The sequence below is a fragment of the Lonchura striata genome, chromosome 2 (genome assembly GCF_046129695.1).
Source record: "Lonchura striata isolate bLonStr1 chromosome 2, bLonStr1.mat, whole genome shotgun sequence".
Taxonomy (NCBI): domain Eukaryota; kingdom Metazoa; phylum Chordata; class Aves; order Passeriformes; family Estrildidae; genus Lonchura; species Lonchura striata.
The window spans coordinates 68,468,773-68,493,607 of NC_134604.1; the positions used below are offsets into that span (position 1 = coordinate 68,468,773).

The window sequence follows — 24,835 nt, forward strand, 5'->3', positions numbered from 1 at the left end:
CTGCTAGTTAAAAAAGCATTCTTCATAAAAGCTGTGTTTTTGTTTCATTATTGGCAAGAGAAAATATAGGTAAGTTCCACAAAGAAAGGTGTTCCTTACATATAGGATTAGCAACAAATATAAGAGGAAAGAAGTCTGATAAAATTAGATTTTAAAATATAAAAGTAATTGCACAAAACAAGCAACTTAATGGGGTATGTTTTATGATATTTATTGACTTCAGTGGAAACACAATGTAGTTAGCACTTGACAGGGTAAGGCTCTTAGGTAATTAAAGGCCAAGGAGGACACCTACATGCTCCCAAATGTCCCAGAGGAGTGGCTTAGTCTATAAACAACCTATTCTAATTGTTAAGAGGCACCATGGGCAGCAATTTTTCCCTACAGTGACAGAATAAATGCTTTCCTACACGATGCACATAATATAATTCCTATTTACTGCCCAAGCAATTCCAATATTTTACATCTATCTGAACTAAATTGGGAGAGTTAGGGAGAGATAAATTAGCCATATTTTATAATTTACTGTGATCCCCAAATGGGACACATTTTTCTCTTTAGCACCATAATGGTAATTTTGTACCAGTGCATACACCCTGCTCTGTAGAGAATAAACAATAAACCATCAGGGTTCTATACATATATTCTGACATATATAGGAAGATTTTAATTCTGAACCATTAGTATCCAATGTTTCCCTATTTTATGGAGGCTGGCTAACCTTCTTGAGAGAGATATAGTACTTTCCGTGGATTTTCACAGCAAAGATATGGCAAAGTGTGAAGATGGAGATCCATGGAGAAGGAAAAACAGAACTGAAGACTGGGGAAAGCTTCATGTCCCAGAGCAGCAGAATCCTCAAGGGAACTGCATATTATTCATTCTTTATGAAGTGCTGGAAAGGCTTGCTGAGGGGCATAGCATGCGAAGTATGTCAAACAAATATTTCATTTAATTTGAATAGATAACACTCTGAGGGCATGAGCAGCAAAAGACAGTACAGGGAATATGAAGGGATGCAAATGCCAGCTCTAAGAATAAATTGCTAGGGTAGTATCCAGTTTTTATGAAAATAAACAAAAGAAGTGAGGAGAAAGGTGAAGGAAACAGCGGTTAGTGGTGAGGACCAAGGAGACTGAGGACAGCAATATGGGAATACAGAGAGAGATAACTGGGAAAGAAGGCTGAGATGAGGCATACCAAAAGTTCAAAAACTTCTTCACCTGGTAAAGAAACAAAAGTACAGATTCGAAAAAAGAGATGAGACTTAAGAGAAAGGAAAGATTGTACTGCAGGTGGCATTTCAGAGGACAAAGGGACGTGCAGTGGTGAAGGGAGACAAGGAACAGGAGAGTGCAGGAATGAGGAGAGACGTGCGAGTAAGATGCAGAGGAGCTGGTGCATAACTGAGACACTGCAAGGTATGAAATGTCTCAGCTCTGGAGAGTGATGGATAAGTCAGGCTATCGGCAGCTACCACCTCCTGGCATTTTCTGCAGTCAACAGCGGGAGGCGACCGTGACACCGACATTAAGCACGGCCAAAGGACGGCAAAAGGAGAAGTCTGGCTGGCGGCATTCACTGCGGGCAGGATTTTTGTCTAAGGCAGTGCAGAGGCAGAATAGGACAACGCTATTCCAGCAATGCATTTTGAACAGGAGGCTCAGAAAATGATTGAGTGGTGTGCCAAAGATGAGAGCAAGGCAAGGAGAAGGGACATCCAGCACACTTTATGTGATTATCACAACGTATTTCTCTGTGTTCTCTTCTAACACTGTTATAGTTTGTGTGACAGAACACGCAGGTGGACTTTGTCAGAATTTTGATACCTACAAGAGGGAAGCTGAGTATACTGACAGAGTTGCAGACAAGTGGGGAAACTGAATCTATTTTTCAATAAGCCAAACATTGGCCTCAAATACTGAAATTGATTTATTGACAGTATTTTTAATTCTTCAATTCTGCAAGCAGCATAATTTGAAAACCGTCTCAATTAGTCCTAAATGCTGTTTCCAATTTCGCTTATTGAAATTGCCAGCCACATTATATTTCTGTGAGTACTTGAAAGCAATGAAGATGATTGCTGCTGTCAAAGGAAGTGTTTTAATATTCCCCTCTCCTGGTCACTTGTTTTGTCCCAGCTTCCTTCCTTATAGTCCCACAAGCATTTAGGCACTGAATCAGATGGGGGTTAAAACTAAAGCAGGGATAAAGTGTTGAATTTGGGGAGAGTCAACTTCACTAACATAGGACCAACTTTTTAGGACAAGGAATGGAATCCACACTCTGCTGTTAGCCAGGAGAAGAATCCTGTCACAGGAATCCTGAACCCTAATCTCAGACTTAAAACTACAGTGGAAATAAGAAAAGCAAATACATTCACTATTACACTTCACTTTCCTTGCTGGAGTGGAGGTGCATTACAAGTTTTCTCTGACACAGCTCTCTCATCAGCAGCACAGTTCTCCACATTGCTCTTCAGACATACACACGTGGTTCATTATTTTCCAGGTCAGGGTTGTTATTTTTGTTCTTGACTAACTTTAAAAAATAATAATTCAGAAAATGTAACAGTCATTTGGGTATTTCTGAGGCCATGAGCAGTCAGAAATGAGTTTGTGAGATGACTCAGCTAGAGCTGAAAGTCATGCCAGATGGCCCCAGAATGGCAATTTCCCTTGGATTTACAGTGAGGTTTCACATTTTGTGCATTACTCAGTACCATGAGGTTTTAATGATCCTCAAGCAACGTATATGGAAACAAATGTTTTTTAATATAGTTTTTCAACTATCCAATTATGCTGTTGCATATTTGGATAAATAGAATGTTTACTCTAGAATTTAACAAATTAACACGAGCTACATGTCCTCTGTTTCTCAAGTGAGAGAGCCCAGCCAGATGACTCCTTTTTTAATTCAGTTCTCATATAAAAAGAATGTGAGGATCTAAACAGTACTCCTTCATAGTTTTGTTATTTCTGCTAGCGTAGCCTTACATTTATTTTAGTGTCAGTAGCTTGCAAGGCCATGGATTAAAATTCATGAGAGAACAATGCTTTAGTACTATATTTTCTAGTTCTTGGTGTCTGGAACAGTACAAAGTAAGCATTCCAAATGAATTGGCTCTTGCTGTGAGAGAGTTCATATTTCCTCATATGAAATATCATTTATGCACCAAGATCACAAGGAAAAATGCATGTTTTCACTGAACTCCTCACCTGCTCTCTACTTAGGAATACATCCCCTGCAAGGCTCTATCTAAATTCCAGACCTCTGAGTAGCTGCAAGCAGATGGCCATTTTCTTAAATCAACTTTGCAGAGAAATATTCCCTTCTCCCAACAAGCAGGTCTTCTCTCTGCCAATCCCGAATTACTCTGGGCCAAAGCCAATGACAACTACAAGCTGCTGTACTTTGAGGCCAAGCAGAGCAAGGCACAAGTGCTGACATTCTATGACAGTAATGTCAGTGGCAAAATATTCCAGCAGATTTACATGGACCAAGCTTCTCGTATTGGAACAATTCTCAGTACTGTGCTGAGAGGAACTGTACTTAAAACGACTAATGAGAATTCAAACTATCAGTTGTGGGCTTGGGAAGTTTTTACACAAAGAAAACATAGCTTAGATGATTTTTAGAAGTCATTTTAGAAATGCATAATTTATACTAAGTCCTCTGTAGTTAGACCTGGTTTTAATAAATAATAAATTATAAATTTTCTCAAATCATTATAATAACCACACCACCTTCTGAAGTTATGATGCGTGAGAAGTGATTGTAGGAAGCTGCATGTGAATTAGTTCTCAGGGGTGAGAGCAAGGCCAGAGAATTTCAGGAGGATTGCAGATGAAATCTTTTAAAGTTCATTTCTGAAACCAGATAGCTCAGATCTGAAAGGGGAGTTAAGCAAGAGACAGGTTGTGCATTAGGTATATGGTTCAGAAGTGCAGATACATAGTCTTGGATGGCTGTGAGGACACAGAAGGAGTATTAAGGAGATATACTTTCCACTTGAAAGGATAGCAAAAATGTCCTTGGAACACAATAATTATAATTTATATATATCTTTGAGTCATGATCTGTCTAATCTAGATCCTGCACTGAGCCATGATTATTGCCCCAAAATTCAGAAGAAGGTGCAAGTAACCCTGCATTAGAGAGTGATGAAAGGCTGTTCTGCATGGAAAACTCATCCTAACATCTATCTGAAAAAGGCTTCCAACCTTAAAATAGACATCTCCCCTCATATACGTGTATTGCACCACCAAATATAACATGTCAAGATATTCTTGCTACCAAGAGAACTTAGTAGACTTTAAGGGCAAAGGACAAAGGGATGATACAATCAAATAATATGATTTTTTAATCACAGGATGTGATATTTTACACAGCTGCCGTTCTCTAACTACATTTGATGAAAACATCCCCTCTCTAAAGGCATCCATTGGCAAACTGCTGACATGAAGGCATGGATTTGCTTTCTCTTCTCACAGTGGTTTCTTCTAATAACTGATAATCTCTAGTCCTAAAAGTCTGTGCTTCCTTCACATGTTGAAGATGCAAAACTTTTGCAAAAGTTTAGCACTGGTTTCTGCTAAACTTCCCCTGACTGAGGAAAGTGCTTTCTGGTACACAGCAGTACCTCCTTATGAGAATTCTTCTGCACTCAAGCCACTTTGCCCCTTTTCACAAAGAAATCAACAATTCTCTGCTGTCTCTCACAAAAAGGGATTTTTCCACACCTCAGAGTTGCTTATTACTTGTCTCTTTTTCCTCCCCATTTTTTCAGTGTCTTCTGAAGATGTGTGAGCAGCAGTGCTAAATGTCATATATTCAGTATCAGTCTCCCCAGTGCTGAACATGCAGGTGTTGTCACTGCCTCACTTCCACTGGCTGCATCTCTGCTTACTCACGCAAAGATCTTGACAGCTTTTCATAGCACATGTTCACAGTAGGAGCTCACATTGATTTGTGCTGACACCAGAAACTCCAATTACTCCTGGGGGTTACTCCCTTCCAGCTGATGGCCAAACCACAGTTCCAGGCAGAGCTGGTTTCAGCCTGGCTTTGCTGCATCCATCACTCAAAAACAGTGCAGTGGGAATGTGAGCGTGTTGGTTTTTTGTGCTCAAAAGTGCAGGCAGCTTGCATGCCACTCACCAAATATGTGGCTCTCCAGATGCTAAAACCTGTAACCACAATCCACAAGGACTGCAAAGGGGATGTGAAATTGTACTTGAAAAACTGAAGATGAAATCAGAACTTACAAAGGAAATTCTGCATTTCTGTCAGCATGCCTATACGAGAGGTTTTTGCAGATGTGGCGCACAGTCTTGAAACACATATGATAAAATAGTTGTCATGGATATCTGTATTTTCAAGCCTTGCTTTGCACTGGAACAACCTCACATCTGCCAGGAATTTTGATCAACAGGGAAAGTTCCACTACTTTGCTGCAAAGTCCCTCTTGTGCGTCAGCTCAGAATGCATCTGCTGATGGATCTACACAAGAGGACTTGTGATATTTACACTGTCACCCCCCGGGATTGCGACAGTAATTTTGGAGAGACAGGGAGTTATATCAGCAGAGTGTTCTAGCTTAGGAGTATGCAGTAGTGAGGGAACACAGTAAACAATCTGAAGTCTTTCTACAAATGATATATAAAAATACCTTTGGGGCAGGGGAAAGAAGATAGAACATTTGTTTAAAGTGCATTTAACTGTCAGTAACTTCTAGTACTTTATTTTAACTAAAGATTGGTGAAATTGATTTTCACATAAAACAGAAGATATTCCAAGACTATGGAAAAGAAGTTCAAGCATTATATATGAATGGCACCTATATAAATATATGCTATATACCCAACTATTCCCTGTTCATTTATAAATTAATCATTTCCATGTATTTATCCATTGCTTTGAGTATATTGGTAATGTGTTTGTTTTTAAGAATACCAGTTAGCAAGAGGTGAAAGCAAAAATATCAGGCCAAATATCTGGAAACTTGTGCCAAATCAGGAGGTGATCTATGTTTTTAATAGTCAGAGCAGAAAGAAATCCCAAAACCTTTTTCTTTTGCAACATTATCCCACTGGAAATGCAGAGATATCCGGACAACATCCAGGCCCTCCTAAATATTTTCCTTCTACTTTTCAGGGCACACTAAACTCTGCAGACACTTACACCTATCAAGCATATCTTTCCCTAACCTGCATATTATCTGTGGGTTGTCATTGCCTCTCCAGAGGCCTGGGGAACTTTGCCTATCAGAGCCCTGCCTTGGTGCTAAGTGTGAGGCAGCTTAAAGCAGGCAGCTCAGCATTACACAAGTTTTTCCAAGAAGCTTCAAAAACCATTTCCAGAGAAGCAGCCAACTTCAGCTGCTGAAGGGCTCACTACTTGACTGTCTTGTGGTCAGACAACCTTAGGCCCCAGGCACAGGAAGAATGTCCCATGTGCCAGGTGATGCAATATTCCAGAAGAAGGGGGAAACCAGCTTTCTCTACTCTGGGGGAAGTCAAGACCTTGCACAGAACTGAAGAATCATAGGACCAAAAGGGTTCTCCTGCAGCATGCAGCCAAGTGTCTGGGGTACCAAAGCTCAGATGTATAAAGGCATGTCCAGCCTCAATAAGTTCCAAGTCCAGGCACCTCTTGGGTGAATGATGGGGAAGCCCAGTACTCCCCAGAGAGCACACCAAAGGTGCCAGGGCTTCTTGCACAATCCATGTTCACATATTCAATACGTCCCCGGAGGAGAAGCATTGCTCTGGGTCTATTAATTGACTGTAGTGTTCTAATCAGTTAAAAAAGCCCAACAAAACACAACAAGGAAGAAATACAGCTAAATTCCCCCCACAGATGAAACCAGAGTGTGGTAATAAGAATAGCTGTGGAGCCTGTTTGCCTCAGAAGCAGCCCAGCAGTGCTGCTGAGGACACATACTTCTGCTCATTTCTGCAGCTGCCTGGAGCCATGTGCTGCACCACGGGAAACACCAACAAGGGCAGATGGGAACCCGTGTGGGATGTAAAATATTCATCACACCCATTTGGTGTAAATAAACATGAACAGTGGGAGTATCCCTGTCTGCAGAAGGGAAACTGCTTGCTATGCTCTCTTCTACAGCTCACAGAGCTGCATACACACAACAATTGCTGCCTCTGCACCTCCTGGTGTACATGGGTTTGCTTTGACTTCTTGGATGCCCTCACTACTGCTCTTGGGTGATGCACTGGCAGGACATCTCACTGTCCAGTCCTCATCCAGTGGTGCCTATCACTGTGACCCTGTTGGTGACCTCAGGCCCTCTGGTGCTCTAGCCTTATCCCCTATACAGCCCCTGGAGACACAGATCCCCTTCCCAGAGGGTGCCTGAAAGCAGAACATGCAGCACGCTGTGCTCGCATGCATGCAGGTGTATGCATGCGCATGCACACCTGTGCTTATCTTCCCAAATAAATCCCTAAGAAACTAAATATACAGTAATCTCCAGACTCAGTCACTTTGACACACCAGTTTTCATCAGGCTTTTGCCTATTTAGATGCTAAATGCTCCAGGACTGGGACATCATCTTTGTGTCATCATCAAAATGTCTAGCACTCATTGGGATAATTGTGGAATAACAAAAACTATAATGTATTTATTTCTATAAGGAATGCTATATAGAGCTCAAATATTAAAAGAGGAATACATTAAGTCAGCCAAGTGCTTTCTGTTTTCAACAAACCCAGTTCAATCCCATCATCTTTTTGTTCTTTGTTCTGTGTAATTTGATTAAACACGAGCTAATGTTAACTTAAACAGATTTAATTCCAATGGTAAATAAGAAGATAAAAATTGATTTTTTTAAGTAAGTCTAGACTTTATGTTTTGTGATGGCTAAAACCCTAATATTCCTGCAATTAAAAAGCTGGCACATAGTTGGTTTGATGGACATTTAGCATTGCCAGACTTTTATTATGGATAATAAATTGTTGATTTTTTTTGACTGCAGAGGTATTAAGATACTTGAAAAAACTGAAGTTCTATTGCACTGATCATTGTTGCCAAAATTATTACAATGCCTATATAGATCATCATTGGACATGTCTATATTAATGGCTGTGCCACTTTGACCTGAGGGGGATGTAGACCCACCAAACAAAAGTATTCTTGCCAGACGTGTGAAAATCCAAGCAGGGAAAAGCTAGGGAAGGCCACAGGTGTGTATCTGAGGGCTGGAGAGCTCCTGGGATGCTGTGATGGGCATCAAGAATGAGTAATTAGTTGATGCATGAGGTTGGCCACATAGGAAAGAAGGGTGTGGATCATCCAGAGCGACCGGTTACTGAAAAGTAACCACCAGCATGAAAATATGCGTCAAGATACCCAGTGGTCACTGCTTCTACTGGGCGGGGAACTGAGTATTTGACCTCTCTCTAGGCTGACTCCAACCTTCCTTAGACTTCTGTTAAAAAATTTCATTTTGAAATGACTTCTGAAGATGATCTGTGAGTTGAGGCATGGCCTCCCCCTTAACAGCAACTTTAAAGAGTGACATTTGGTCTTGTTATAAATATTTTATGCATGCAAATGTGTATGTAAAGCAAGAGGTGAGGTGAAAAGTTTGTTTTTGAAGGGAGGCTCCGCTTTTTGTCTCCCAAAAAGAGGATGGTATCCCTCTCACCTGGACAGGCCAGGTCTTGTTCACCCCACTTCTAATGAGAGTTATGGTTTCATTATTCACTTCCTGAAAGGTATCTATAAATTTTCATTTGTTAAATATTTCTGTTCCTACAGGGAAACAGAAAAATTCTTCAGTTTTTGGTGTGATTAATACTTTCATATATGAACCTTGCATCTATTGATCTACACTGAATTTTAAAGACTTTGTTCTGTTACATTCTTACTGGAAATCTTGGTAGGATGTCCCTGGGGAGTAATCATTTTATCAATTAAAGAAAAAAATCTCCAAAAAGCAAAACACAAAAAAAACCCCCCCAAAAAACCCCAAAAAAAGAACAAAACAAGATTGATATGAGGATATTGCCTCTTCACTGCAAGAGAGGAATTTAAAATGCATGGAATTTAAAAGAGGTACACATTTCCATCGACTCCTTTGCTGAACCTAAAGAACATCATGAAAGCACTGTGATGTGGGTTTCCCTGTCCTCTGCATGATGACAGGCCACAATAGCACTGGACCCTACTACTCATCACTGCTTTTAACACCACTTCCAGTGTGTTGCCAAATCCCTCAAGCCCAGATGTATACCCAGCTTGGAGGCTGCCAGCATGACAAGAACCATTTCTGACTCTTATGTGTTCTTCCTCTGAATGCAGTATAAAATCAAGGCTGTCAAAGTTGCTTACACAGAGATCGATAATACAAACAAAAGGAGAAAATAAATTCACTTTTACCTGATGCTTGGCACACATCCTAAAAATATTTCTCTTCAAGGACAACATGTAAATAAAGAAACCTTTAATTTTTAATGGCCATTTAAAACTCTTCAAGGAGAGCATTAGAATGCCTGGGGCTATTTCTTTTTTATCTCAAAATTTTAAATATTTATGTGTAACTAGCCAAGTGTCTTCATTTATGTGTCTCTGGCCAAGGATGCAAACATAGTCTAATTTGTTGGGGTTTTTTCAAAACAAGGCCATGTAATTAAACCAGTGCTTCCCAAGAAAGCATATTCTTCTACTTTCCAAAACTAAAATTCACAATTTTGTCATAGCAGTGTCTCTAAGAAGGTCACTGAGGACACAAGGAGAAGCCACGAGGTTCCCTACACCTTTTTCCTTCTGTTTTGCAGGGCCTGAAACAGACCTGGCCATACTGTCTGGAAGCAGTGTAAGATCCAGGTACCCAAAGGATGAGGAGGGGAGAGATACTCAGCTGCTTTAAGGTTTCTTTTCCTGTATCACCTTTCCTACTCACTGCCTGACTTTTAGCATACACAGCAAATAAGCTTATTTTTGCAAATAAACAAAAAATCACCTGCAGAAAGTGATTTCCTTCATTTCACAAACCCCAATCCATTCCTTGGGTAGACTGACCATGTGTAAGTGGCCTGAAGGTCCCATTCCATCTACAGAGCCTTCATTGTAATGCTTGCAAGTAAAGGAGTACACCTCTGGATTCTTACTGCTGTTTTACCATAATTAATAGCCCCACACCAAATTTTGTGGATTTCTCCTTAAAAATCAATTCAGAAAGCTCTAAATGGTGACAGAGCTTCTTTTGATTTTTTCCTCCCAAGAAAACAAAGTGTTTTGTTTTTCTTGCAATACAATGTTTTTGATACATAACCCTAAACTGTCAGTGTTTGATGAGACCAAAGTGTATTTTTTTCAAGCTACAGAATGAAAATATTAAGCTGCTCTGACTGCTCTGGTCTTCGTCAGGAGCAATGAAAAGAATGAACTCTCTCAATACAGGAGCCTAACTGTAACAGTGAGGAGGGAGGAATGGCACTTTCCTAAGGACTATTCTTGGGCCAAATTCAAATATATTTTGCAAATGCTGGGAAAGCATTACCCCTGAAAGCCAGAAGTTCAATCTTTCTGATGAGTGCTGGCTTTTTACCACTCTACCAGCACCAGGCAGGAACAATAGATATATTTCTCTTGAACTTATTCTCGGAGGTATTTGTGAAAATAAACCACTTTCAGCTTAGCCTGAGATAGCCCAAATTAATGTTTTGGAGGCAGTGGTGGGAAGTGCCAAGCGACTTATAAATAGCATGACCAATTTTGCCTCTAGCACAAGCAGTCATTAGCATCTAGCCAAGGATCTTACGTGACACTGTGTGGCATATTGTCCATTCACAGGGTAGGGACATACCTCTCAATAAGACACACCAGCACACACCTATTTGTTATTTGAATGAGGGAAAAAGTTTTCCTTGCCCATCCTAGATTTTGCAGGATATTTCTCTGTGTGCTTACTTCTCTGGAATACAAGTATTGTATACCCATGATTAGATGTGCAGACACACACACTCTGGTTACTGGTGACACGCCTTTCCCAGTCCTGATACACACAAAGTTCTGGGATGTCACCAAATATTGCAGTGTTGTCCCAACTCTTGCTCAGGGCATCTCTGTGGTTCCTCCATTCCCAGCTGATCCAGCTGCACTCGTGCTGGGACCTGTCCTGAGGAGCTTTTCCCCCATGATGAAAACCATATCAAGAGGCCATGCTGTAGGTCTGGAAACTCCTCCAGGCCCAAGCAGAATACAAGACAGACTACCCCAGCATAACCCTTTTCCTCACCTGCTCCCACCCTTGAGGTCTGCAGTCCAGAAAGTCCATGCTCCTCACATGCACTGGAATTCTAGAGTCCTCCTCTGAAATTTCAGAGGCAGACCCAGGACTCCACTTTCTGCCTGCTGGGGCAGGCTGGATTGCAGAGAGCCATTAGCCCAGTTTCCAGGACCTCGGTGCAGTTTGGCCACAGCAGCCCTCAACACAAACATTTCTATGGTGTACTAGAGATATGAAAAGGGATTTTTTTTTCCCCTCCCATTTTTTGTCCAGAAAGATTTTCTCTCCTGGATTTGTCACTTTGGGTTATTTCCCTTTAGATGGCACTGTTACCACTTCCAAGAGAGATCACTGCTGGGCGCCTCGCTGAACAGGGCTGAAATGGGCCAGGACTGCCAGTATCACTGGGTTAACAAGCCAGAGCAGGTCGGGAGTGATCCAGACCAGGGCTCTGGAAATATTTGCTGTAGAAAGTCTTGCTGGTACCACTCCAGCTCCCATCAGTCAGTTGTTCACTCTGCAATACCAGCACAGCACAAGGCCAGTATTGGCAAGAGGAACATCTGACAACATTAAGGACAAATTTAATCTGCTCCTCTTCAGAATCAATTTGAAGTAGCTCCAAAAGTCAACAAGAGTCATGTGCATATACGAGGGTCTTAAGCTAATACATCTGCTAATTAAATAATAATTAAAAGCGTTGCTCTGCACAGGCACTGCAATCATTATTTTTTGTGCTTATGTCAGAACCACTGCTTTAATATTTTTTATGTCTACTGCCTCAGTTATTGCCTGCTTCAAATGCCTAGGCTTTTCCCAAGGATAGAAGATTGGTTTAAGTGGCATTTAATGGATCTGTATTAAATACTGCTACTTCTTGTGTACTTCCAGATGCCAGTTAAAAGAATCTTGCCAATCAAGAGCATTTTCAGCTGAGGAAGAGAGATGATTCCAGGATACCATTCAGCAGTGGTCCGAAACAGTCAGAAAACAAATCTTAAAAAATTATTAGAAAATGGTTGCATAATCTTAAAACACTCAAAGAAGTTGCTGGTGTGGTCCAACACCCTTTATTTCATGCACCTTTTATTTCTACACAGCTAAATATGTCTGTTGGAACACTTGCATTGGTGCTTCTCTCAGCTTTGGAAAGAGAAGAGAAACAGTATGAGCAACACAAGAGAGCCACAGGCATAGATCTACTTGTGCCTACTTACCACCTACACAGGTCCTTGGGCTGTTTTTAAGACTCAGTTCTGTCCCCACTGCCTAGGAGCACACTTTGCAACAGAATTTAGGTCCAAATATGAGAAAAATCTATGTTTTGAACATTATTTTGCTGTGATGTAAGGAAAGAAAGACATTGGACACAGACGATTATCAACCCAAAAGTGGCTCCCTAGTATCAAAATAGGATTGGGCCCTCTGCTAAACAAGAGTGTAACTGCTAGCTGGACACATCAACCCCAAAATTATTGGGAATAAGGCTGCTCCTTTTTCTTGAATGAATGTTTTTCCTTTGCCAAACTGTAGTTCCACTCAGACTTCAACCATGTTGCCTGCAAGGCTCTCAGAAACACATACACCCAACCATTATTATTTTTATAATGTGAAAAGTTGGTTTATTTTTTCCCATGCTGCCCTAACTCAAAGGCAGCCAACTCAATTTTGCTCAAGCCTTCAGACAATAATGCCACCTCTGAAAATGTCTGCAGATTGTATTTTCAAATGACACTCAAAAACTCATAAGCCTGTGTCTATGTTGCAAGACAAACGACTCCCCAGTTACTCAACTGCTTAAGTAGTCCCAGATTGTCCCACTGTATGTAGGCTCTCAATTTAAGCATTGAATTTAAGAGTGCAGTAGCCTTAGTGCTCCCTGGAAGACTCAGATGAGACAGGCGAGTAACTCAAGCAGAAATTCAGGTCTGTAATGCTTTAAATAGTCTCCATGAAGTGCTCACCTGCCTGCATGCACTAAAAATTAAGCCTAAAGCAACAATACTCCCAAAGGAGGTACCACATCTACATGGATCTGGAACAAATCTACATCTATCCTGCCCAAATCTGAAGGCCTTAAATTCTACAGGTGTATTATTTTTCTCCTCCAGGCACTCAGAGGAGCATTACTGCAATCCCCAGCTGGCCTGATAAATACAGAGGAGCTGGGAACGTGAGGTGCAGCTATGCTTGGCCAGGACTTGGAGAGGATGCTATTAAATAAAGACGCCTGAGTTGTTCAATTTAGGAGGCATTTTCAGTTCAGATCCAGCATGCACCAACAGCAGGACAGTCATCTCAAAGCTCAGTTGGAGCTGTGGTTGTCATTTAAAACATATCCAGAGGAGATGAAGGAGATATGCCTAAGAGTCCAGAGTGTTCCTTCAGCAAATTGTGAATGAGACATGTGATGAAAAATGTCTCCCCAGTGGACAATGCACAGAACAAAGCTGAGCTGACAAAGCTCTGCCCCTTTTTTATTTCCCTCTAATTTAAACAAGGATACTCCACAGTCAGCTCAAAAAAACCCCCATCAACAAAAACAACAACAACAAATCCAACAAAACACCACCAATCTAAAAATACCCAACCAAAAAAACCCACAAAAACCCAAAAATCACAACAAAAACCTAAACCCACTCAAAAGTGTTTAGAAATACCCAACAAATCCTGAAATACAGAAGTGTCAAATCTAAAGAAAAATAGAGGGGAAAGATCTCCTGGGAAAGTATTTAAAATATTTAGGACATTTAAAAAAACTCCTGTTTTTTTCAGTTCAGTGGATCTTCTCTGGCAGGATCAGCTCCTACTTAGGGAATAGTGTGAACCATGGTTATTTATTCAAAGGTAACCTTTCCCACTAATATAAAAACCTCCAAAACTAAATGAAGTATTTCAGAATTTTTAAGACTCACTTAATTTAAGTTTTGTTTCCTTGCTTTTCTTTCTCCCATTTAACACAGAAAATTTATTCTTGTCTCTTCCAAAAGTAGACAAACAGGCCATCAAGGTTATTATATGAACATTGGGTCCTACTGCTGGTGATTGTCTGCCTGTTTCACAAAGTCGCCAGGACACCAGCTTGAGCTGGGATTTTATAAAATACATGGGCATGGTGTGAACCAGGCCTGGACCTCAGAGCCCAGCTAAGTTTCCTAGATCACTAAACAGCTTTTGAAACAGGCAATACCTTCAAGTCTTTCATGGTTATTTTGGTTGTCTTCAAATTTATTCATTTTTACTTGAGTGAATAAATAAGGTTCCCTAATTACCAGCAACATTTTCTTTATGTTCTTTATATACCTGCTGAGTGTAATCTTCTGCATGCTGAGATAATGTTATCCTAACATCTTCAGGAACTGGCACCCTTGTGACAGGGATGCCCTGCCCGATTCATGGTGAATAGGAAGAGTAGATAATTATTGAGGGAAATCAAATTACTTCCTTCATCTAACAGCTTTGGTTGCTCACAAGCATTAGTATCTCAGTTACACTTTCCATTCCAGCTTTAGCAATCAGAGGCTGGGGCTTCTAAGTTTCTGCATCTCCTTTTATCCTAAAAACCCCTGCTTGTGACAAATACTTCATTCAAAATTCTTCCTTTTCCAAGTTCCTGAACCCTTTTTTTCAAGTATATGGCAACAAATTATTCAACTTATCAGACTGGATGACATCTGTATTTTACACACAATTCTTTGGCCACCCAATCTCTAAGCTTGGTGGCTTAACAGACGTGCCAGATTTCCTTTGTCATTGCAGTTTTCATTTCTATAATTCTATGAAATTCGAATTCCCTTCTCATAATAACCATTGTAAAGAAATTACGTGCTTTGGCCCCAAGAACAAATTTTCAGTGACTCTAGAATAAATTTGGTCAAGTGGCAGGTGTAAAGGCAAAGAATCTTTTCAATGGTAAGAAGAACCCATTGCACTTACCTGCCTGAAAAAGTACTGTGTTGTTATAGCAAAGACATCAAAGCCGCAGCTGGCCCTTTTAAGTTCATCTTGGATATTGATTAATTGCCGGGACTGCTCATCACACTTTTCCTTCAGTTTCTGAATGAACTGCTTTTCCGTGTCTCGCCCCTCTCCTGGTTTGGGGGAGAATCCATTCTTTGGGGTGGCTGGCCTTTGCTTGGGATGTCCTACAAAGAAGGGAAGGAAAGACTATTCAGGTCACATAGTTTACATGTACAGACATGACCTTTATATGTATCTATGGCCTTTGGAACTCATCCCTACAAAAGAAAAAACAAGGTCTGCAACACTCACACAGAACTTCCAGTCTCTCCCAAAGGAAAAAAAAAAAAAAAAAAATCACAGTGAAATAGTGAAAATATGTTTCTTTAGCGGCTTTTAACAGTCACGTCAGGCTCTGAGCCTGAAGGTCTTCTACAAATTGAGGAGAGCTGTCCTAAGAGTGTATCACTGAGAACTGAGGTTGTTGGAAGAGGAAGCACTTCACCTCTGCTAGACATCTACAAGAACAGAGGTCTGCATCTCGCTTGAATGGCAGTGAGAGAAAGGGGCATTTCCAGGTGAGGATTCACCTTATCTTCTTGATGATGTGGAAAACAGCTAGATGACATTTCTACTCTACACATGGTTTCTTTGTTCACATAAGCCCCCAGCCTGGTGACTCGACAGAGGTGCCAGTTTTCCTTTGCCTTTGCAGGTTTCATTTTGCCCCTACACAGGACAATGTGGGGTGGGAGTTGTCCCTCCGTGAATGTAAACATATCATGGATTGCTTGCTATTGGGATACCACTATTTTTATCTACAATACTGCAGTCTACCTTGAGAGTTCCCTTTGCTCTCACCTCTACAACATGTCCAAAATTACAGCACTTAGCAGATATGTACTGAAGTGCCACCGAGTGCCACACAATGCACAAGAGTTACATCACTGGCTCTGTGTGGCTGCTCTCTCTGCATCATTGATGATGCCAGAATCACTACATGGTTTTCCTGCAGAAATAGGCCCAGACAGACTCTGGCTCATTTGATGTGCTCCAAGTTGGCTTGAAGCAAGCCTGATTCCGTACAAAGATGTGAAAGCACGAGTGTAGCTTGCATTTAGGGTATAGTGTCATATTCGTATCAATGGCACCAGAACTGAAGCTTACTCATGATAAGCCACTTCAGGAAAGTGGGGCTTTTTCTAAACTTCACATCCTGCTTGAGTCAACTGTCTATTTCTGTGGATATACCAATTTTGAAGATGAAGAAAGAAGGGGCAGTGTTCTGGTGGTATTGAGCTGCTCAAGCCACTGCTTGAAAAATCTGTTCTGTCTGTACCTTCTTTGCCTTCTGAGAACTCACCTCTGCAAACATTTATGGCCAGCAGGGCATCCCCTTTGCACAGCTTAGTAACTCTTTTTGCTACCCTCAGTCATTCTTGCTACCCTTTTGCTACCCCTCAGTCTTTAGCTCATTCCTGAATACTGGTCAGGAACCTCCAGTCTTTAACAGATCCTCCCATTATTCTCCAGCTTTTACCCTAGAAGCTAAAGTTAGTAAGAAAGAGGGAGAAAATATGAGTCAGACACCTTTTTCCCATGTGTTATTGGAGATGGTGGTCATGGGTCTGGAACATTTCTGTGTTAGTAGAAAAAGTTGTGTGTGCAAGAATATTAAAAAAAAAGGGGACAGTGTGTAATTTTACAGTCTTGTAGCATACAGTCCCTGAAAACCAATACAGAGACCATGTCTACAACCAGTCTTCAGCAATCAGTGTGACAGAGGACAGTCTTCTGCTGTGAATACTACCTATCTCTTTCCTAAAAAGCCAAAGAATCCTTCTACAGAGATGCCTCTGATGGTATGAATCTGAGTCAATTTGTAAAGTAGAGCATGGCAAATTCCAGAGGTAATTTCGTCAGATGTGCTTTAGCTCTTTTAGATCTTCAAGACTGTGGTCTGGGTGTGCAAATAGATCCTAAGGGCAGTTTTACAAGATCAGGCAGGAGAACAGCATGGCTTCCCTAGAGCAATACCTCAGGAACCTGTTCCTACTTTATCAGATTCCCAGCTTGTGTGGAGCCATTGGGAGCATATCTTCTATCTTGTTTGGCTACATGCTGGCTCCAGGCTAATCTTACAGGGTGCTAGCTCCAGCAGAGATGCTGCCTCACATCTCCAAACACCCCATGGTTTGCAAAGAGCCATGAGTGCAAAAAAACCTTTTGAAACTCTTGTGTCCATGACTTGCATTTGTGACAAGGAATAAGATGTTCTGCAGTGTCAAGACCAATGTCATGTCATTGGACGACTCAAATAATACAGCACAAGGAGTTTTTGTCATTAAGCATAGCTATTGCCCTCTATCAATTTTTGTCACTTAAAGCCTGTCAACCTTTTGTGCACTAATAAGAAAATACACACTCTTCCATTCATGTCAAGGGTCTCTTAACTGTATGGTAGGTAATACCAAAAAATAAGAAATTCATACAAGCAAGAGCAATAAATATCTGTCTTTTTAATATAAAAATCTTGGGTTGTTTAAGCAAGACAGTGATGTTACAACAGAAGGCTTTGGGAGAAGTGTAGGGGAAAGCCCTTGAAATCAGTTCAGTTTTTAATTAAAACAGAAACTCATCAGTTTGCTTAGTCTTACATCTTTCTACCCTTCCTGTTCACTGGAAGATTTGAAGTGTACATCTCTGTGTTGTCCTTGTCAGAATTATAAGCTGTCCTTGTAAATTAAATGGTGCTATTCTCCTCAGGGATAAATCTGAATTTCTTGGTTCATTTGGGTCTGAAAGGCAGCTTACTAAGCTTATTCTGCCATTGATGTCTCTCTTCTGTTGCTCTGCACAAAACAGAGTATATATTAATGATGCTGGCCCTTATCCTCAAAAATCCTTTTTGCTGATGGTGAGACCAGCGGGGCAGACCCAATGTGTGCTGAAATCACTGTACTCCTTTGATCCATTTCAAAACTCCCAAGCCTTTTTTATCTATGTGAGTGTTTGAACTAAGGAGACATAACAAGTATATACTCATAATTAACACTGTCCATGAGGCTTTAGATGGGGAATGCAATTTATTCACCTTTTAACTGCCCAATTTCCAGAATTTTGGTAAGGAAAATGAGCAAATTACTTAGAGACAATTGTTATCAAGCATTCTGTAGAGTGACAGATGCCAGAAGCAGTTGGCACCATTCTAAAATGGAATGGAAGAAGAGTACTTGCATCTACAGACACCTGTTCCCATACACAGATCTCAGGAATAGTATTGCATCAAAGGATAAAACTGAGATTCCTGCAAGACTTTGCATCTCAAAACTCCCTTGCAGGTCTTCAAATTCAAAGGTCAAAAAATTTGTGTATGACAGTCAAAAAACAGCACTGATTAAAAGGAGCTGAATGTGAAAGGCCAGTAACAGAGGCAAATACAACCTAGAAACAGAAATTTTGGAAGCTGTTTCATGGCCAGATGTAGCTGTGGTGGAATTACACACATTGTCTCCCATCAAAAAGTGTAAACAAGGCAGGTGCTTGTGATTCTGATGGAGGAAAGTCTGTGACTGCCCCTTAGCATCAGCTACACTGCAGGTCCTCTTCAAAGGCTGCTTTGAGTATTTTTGAAATTGTTAAGTAGGTGAAAAAATTGTCATTATTGATTTGTTATTGCTGCACTTATTTCAAAGAATGCCAAAGGCTACTCTAAAAAAAATAAATGAAGATGAGGTTTATTTTCCTACTTGATCCTTAGAGTGATAAACAAATTTACATTGGCTCATTTGCAGACAAGCAAGCTGAACAAATTTTTAATCAGTCTGATGGATGGAGGTCAGTTATTCAACCTCTCATGAGAATGAAGAAACCTTTGAGGCCTCATGAATTGGATATGCCAAAACTTCAGCCCTTGAAAATTATCAAGTCAGCCATGGAGATGCAGATCTCCTTAAGTTAATACAAATACACTGTACAAATATTCCAGTGTTCCATTTTGCTTTGTAATCCTAGTGGAGGCAAATCAGCTGTGCTGTAACATGCTGCTACAGCCAGAATAAGTGCTGATGCTTAAACTGGACTCCCACTGTTATAAACACAGGTGAGCTTCTGGTCTGGCACTCTCTGCAACAAATTCTTTGGATCTCTCTGTGATCTCACCAGGGGTAAAATAGCCTGTAAATTATGTGACTCAGAGGACAGTGTTAAGTTCATCTTTTTACTCTATTAACTTTGTAAAAAGTATTTTGTGTCCTGTTGGTGCCTGGGAAGATTAAATTTAACCTTCCATTTTATTGATTTTGTTGGTTGAGAAGAAGAATAGAGATTGAGTTTAATAATAATGGAGAAACTCTTGGTGCAAGCTATAGGAGCTGGAGAGCTACTCTACATGCTTTATAGTTTGCCACCAAATGAAGAAACATGGGGTTCTATCCCCCCACAGTTATAACTTAAGCATCACATAGCTGTAGAAATGACATTTTAAGTATTCAAGCAGAGTCTGAAAAATGAGGTAGCAGAAGATAAACTACAAGCACAGTGCAATCAGTGAGACCATGCACACTAATTTCAGGAGCATTTAGATCAACCAAAGGCCAGCCTCACAAAAGCCTTTAGGCACCTTATCCATTTATTAATATACGCTTAAATAGAAACAAGTTCTCTTTGTTTTAGTAATTTTTTAAAAAATGGGTATTCTTCAGAAAAGTTAAAACCATGTGTTTGTGCACAATATTGAGGTATAAGTTGATAATGTCCCAACAGAACTTTGGAGGCTGGTTCTACAGATAGTATCCTTTCCAGTTATGTGCAGAAATAGCCCAGGAAATGTAGTGCCTCTGCATACAAGTAAGAGTAGATTCTGAGCCATACATTATCACTCCAGGCAATTCTCTGAGGTGTCTTTTATTTTGCTATATATATCCTGTCCTCTTTTTATGTAAGAAAATTGTAATGACAAACAAATGTTCCTGTGCCCATAAACATGTAATAGCAGCAACTCCTTGTTTTGAAAGAGATGATTACATGGTCATAACAAAGAGAACAAAAGTCTATTCAGCTCATGTATTCGTATGATAAAGCCTGCTGTACCCAGCTTAATGAACCTTGGACACAATCAATCCTCACTTAACAATAGTAGGTCCCAGATTTGAGCGTGTTAACAAGAGATGCAAAGTCAACAAGTTTAAATCTTTCCTGAAACAGTGCTTTCAGATTCATAAATACCTGGTGAATGGAGTTTTGTGGCTGTTACTGCTGATTTCTTAGGGGATGAGACAGCTGGTCTATTAGCATCCTGATCTTTTTGGACTTCTTTCTTCACACCTGTTTTAGGAAAAAAAAATCAAAGGTAGAAAGACCTTTTGTTTGTAACTGTGAAGAACTATGTCACTGAGATACACATCAAAATAGCAAAATGTGTTTCACCAATGTCCTGGGCTCTGCACAGAACGACGCTACACAGCACTTCTGGGTTGGATGCCAACGTGACATATCTGCAACAACTGTGTACCTGCAGCTGAGCTGACATGCACAGCACTAAAGAAGGACAGAAGAAGACCTTACACACTACCTTGGCTTTCCAGTAATCTGCACCATGATAAATGCCATTAAGGCATGAATAGTTACACAGGTAACCCATCCTATCTGTTCTGAGTGCTGTGTCCTGTCTCTTCACCTTGCTGTGCAACTTCATTCTGGGCTGCAGGAGAAGTGAATAGGACCGTGCAAAGCTGATTAAAATTACCTGCAAGTTCCTGCCCTGTCACCTTTTCCACAGGTAAGGAAGCTGCCTTTTCTGGAGACCAGCTTTCCCAAGATGGTCTCATGTAGGCAAGAGAGAGGCTAGAACCAGAAGCTGGCAGAACGTGTCAGAGCTGGCCAGACACAAGAGTGGGTCTCTGTCTGTGCAGTCAGGCAGGCAGGGACAGAGGTGGGCAAGCACATTCAGGGCACAAACCTACAAGGCACTGTGCCAGTGTGGGATGAACCAGGACATGGAATATTTCTGAGAGAGGCAACTCAGTATCTGATGTTACTTGTCCCACCACTGGAGCTCTCTGGTCAGGGCCTCAGGTTGGTCTGCCAGCTGTCAGAGCTCTGCAGTCAGTGACTGCCTCTTGAACCAGGGGGACACAACATTCTCTGAAAGCCAGAGGGGCCACCCAAGCTCAGCTCCTCCTGCCCACCCACAGCTCCCATCAAAATAGCTGTGGGGACCATGCTGAGTGCAGTAACATGAGGTCCTGCCCTGTTTCTTTGACCATGGTGTGACAGTCACAGCATCTCAAGCAGAAATTATTCATCAAAGAAGTAAGGAGAAAGAGCAATAAAAAGCAAACCCCTGGGACAATAATGTATTTTCCTGTTTGCTTTCCTTATTTTAACCATTAGTGCTTGTTGAGGGTTGCATTTAACCTGAAGGGCTGTGTCACAGCCCCTGGATACACAGGAAAAACAGAGATATTTAAAGCAAATGACTTGCTATAGAGGAAAAACAAAGTTTGCCTTACTGACTTTCCCCTATCTTATGAGTATGCTCACAGGCATCTTATAGGAAGATGTCCCACAGAATCTGAAGTATCTGAAGAAGAAAAAAAAATGAGATTTTCTTGGTGATGCCTAATGGCAGTGGCAGTCCAAAAGCTAACACTGTCTTCCATTTTACTTAATACAAATGTTACCTGGCTCTTTCAACAGTGGAGGAAAATGATAATTTTATATGGGGATCATAATCTTGGGGGACACTTGCTGCTTTACTACTTTTCTGCTCCTTCCAAACCCACACCTAGTCACAGCAGTATATATAGGTTTATTTCTGATACATCTTTCACCCTTCCACTTCTGCCTGCATCAGGACTTGCATGCAGAGAGCTGCAGACGCAGCATTTGCCACACACCAGAAGCTGAGCTGCATAATTCCTAGCACTGTCTCTTAGCATTTGCTTGCAGAGATTTGCTTGCAGCATTTGTTTCTGGAAAGAACACATGCACCTGCATGTCCAACTGTTTGTGGGAGGGAAGCATGGGACAAGTTCTAAAACCCTCTTTGACTCTCTTCCATTGTTCATAGGCAAATCACACCATCAGCTGTCAGGGGCTTATAAAGACTGAATACTTGCTCATACTTTTACTTTTGTCCATCTCCATTTTCTCTGCTGTTCTTAAATACAACATGTCGAGGCTATGATTCTCATTTGTGATTAATACTTTTCACAGTGAAGTGACTGAAGATAGAAATTGCCCATGCCTGCCCACTATTACACTGTATTTTACTACGGAGTAGGACATAAAATAAGTTTATGGTGCCTTTTCATTACTACGGACAACCTGAAATGGCAGCTGTGAGACAAAACCAGGCCTTGTTTATATAGTTACAGATTCAAGCATCACTTTTCCATGGTAATAAGGCTTTGGCCTTTCTGGAGCTGTCAAAATAAAAATATAATGCATAAATATGCCATATACTGAGCTCCTCCATAAATTTTGCTATGCCAGATGCCAAAACAGACAACAGTAGAGAAAAGTGCGTGCTTTCCTTATGCTTTCCTAATGCATGTAAATAATTAACTACTTTTGGTTTTGATACATTTTCAGTGAGGAACACCTGGGGAATTCACTCAATCCCTTGACCTTAAGCACAAAACAAGAACCAATTAGAGCTTGGTTGAAAGAAAATGGAGCAAAGCAGCCCAGGATTTTGCAGAGGGTAAGGCAGGGTCTGTGTTGAGCAGCGGGAGCTGCATGGGGGACGTTGGCTCCAGAAAGTGGAAGACCAGCAGAAAGAAGGTGCAAAGAGATATCTGGGCAAGGAAAGGTAAGTAGGATTAGTAACAAGGAAGATCAATGCGTTTTTCAGTTTAAAAGACTAGGAGAGCTCCTGAGGTCTGGTGGGGCAGCGGTGCAGCAAGTGAGCAAGGGAGGAGGGGCTGTGCCGCAAGGGAAGAGCCAGTGCCCAGCACAGCCTGGCTGGGAAGGGGACAGGGACAGGGACACATGGAGCTAACAATTATTCAACTTCTCCTTCATAAGAAGGAAGGCCCTGGTGGCCTCTCGGCAGCCCTCTTTAAGAGGAGAGGGATTTAGAAAGCACGCAGCAGGCAAAAGGAAGGACAGTCTGCGGGAACAAACTGTTACCATTTTGCTAAGCTCATCACCCACAGGGAAATTTTAGGGGAAGAGCCATCCCTGGCATCAGACCTCGTATAAGAGCTTGAGCTGAATGCTTTTCTAAAAATGGGGCTTGTTCTTGTCTTTTGAAACAACAGCTGTTAGTGTGTTCAAAGAGAAATGCTCAGAAAACATGTTGATTTCCTGCAGGGAAAATAAATCTTTAGATTACAAGTGTTTGGGCCCAGATTTTGTCATTTCACGTAAATATAGAATTTCAAGTTCAAAAAATCAGAGGGAGAGCAATCGTGTAGTAATTAGCATAATGTGCAGTAGCACAGGGTATGGTGCAGCAGGAGGTTATAAAGTTTGATCCTTTCTAGCTTGAAGTGTACTAAAAGTAATTCAAAGACTAAAATGCACAAAAAAAGGTCTGATGCTCCAGGGTAACTCAGGAAACAAGACAAACATTCTTCAGTTGTTATTACAGGCCTGAACACATGTAAAACCTCAAATCATGTTCTGTCATATATATTTTGAAATGTCAAAAGGTGTTATATGCGCAATCATTAAATAACAAAAAAAGACATGAAATTACAAATGGAAATTAAGCGCCATAAGTGTATATTTCTTGAATTTGCACACTTTTTAAATTGCCTTCTAAATTTGTCTTTTATAAGGTATATGAAATCTGATCTGGAACAAAATTTATTCAAATTCTTAATGTTATTGCCCACAGACTGGAAATATGGAATTCCAATTAGCTCTATCCTAAATGCCTGTACATTAGCCTTATTCCTGCATAATGAAGCTTTTTAGCACTGAGCTTCCTAGCAAAAACCTCCTGGCTTCTCAGGAACTACCATTAACTTCCAGGCTGCCTGGAACAGTTTCCAAGGCTCTGCCACCTCCTACCACTGACAGAGCTCATGCACTGAGAAGTTTTGTTTCTGGTAGCCAGTAATCAAAGCCACAAAGTACTATTTTTTATGTGAATCTACATTCCATTTAAAGTTAGATATCTCCCAACATTTCCTCTCTTTTAAAATTCCTTTGTGTAAACGAATGGATATTTCAGGCCATAAAAGAAGAATGAGCACAAATATCTACTAGTGTGCTTACAACATTTTCTTTTGAGAAAGGCCTCTAAACACACAGTTTTGTAAAGGTATTTACATTTCCTAATTAACATATGCAACCTGCTCCAAATAAAACAGAAGGAACAAATGCAAAATAATTAGAAACACAAGGCAAAACATTCCAGAAATCACTTAGTAAAATAGCAGACAAACAAAGCCACTTCTCCATTCCCCCAGCAGTCCTGAATGCTAGCCTAAGAAGCTGAGCAAAAGACACCTTATCCAAGACATCTCCTCAACCACTGCAGAATCAGCACTTGTATTTGCCTGTACGTTTTTGAGTCTTCAAAAGCCTGTGCACTGTGATAGGCTTCAATTTGCTTTCAAACTGAAAGCAAGTTAACAAATTGTACATTGAGTATTTATTCCAAA

General features: G+C 40.8%; 1 protein-coding gene across 10 annotated transcripts in view; it reads right to left on the bottom strand.

The window, feature by feature from the left end:
- MTUS2 (microtubule associated scaffold protein 2) overlaps positions 1-24,835 on the bottom strand; it is a 268,374-nt gene that overhangs the window by 35,111 nt on the left and 208,428 nt on the right. For all 10 annotated transcript variants that reach the window (XM_021541972.3, XM_077781450.1, XM_021541971.3 and 7 more), the window contains 2 exons: positions 20,442-20,540; positions 15,192-15,400 (listed from right to left, as the gene is read on the bottom strand). In XM_021541972.3, the coding sequence (XP_021397647.2) occupies positions 15,192-15,400; positions 20,442-20,540 (308 nt within the window). The remainder of the gene's footprint in view (positions 1-15,191; positions 15,401-20,441; positions 20,541-24,835) is intronic.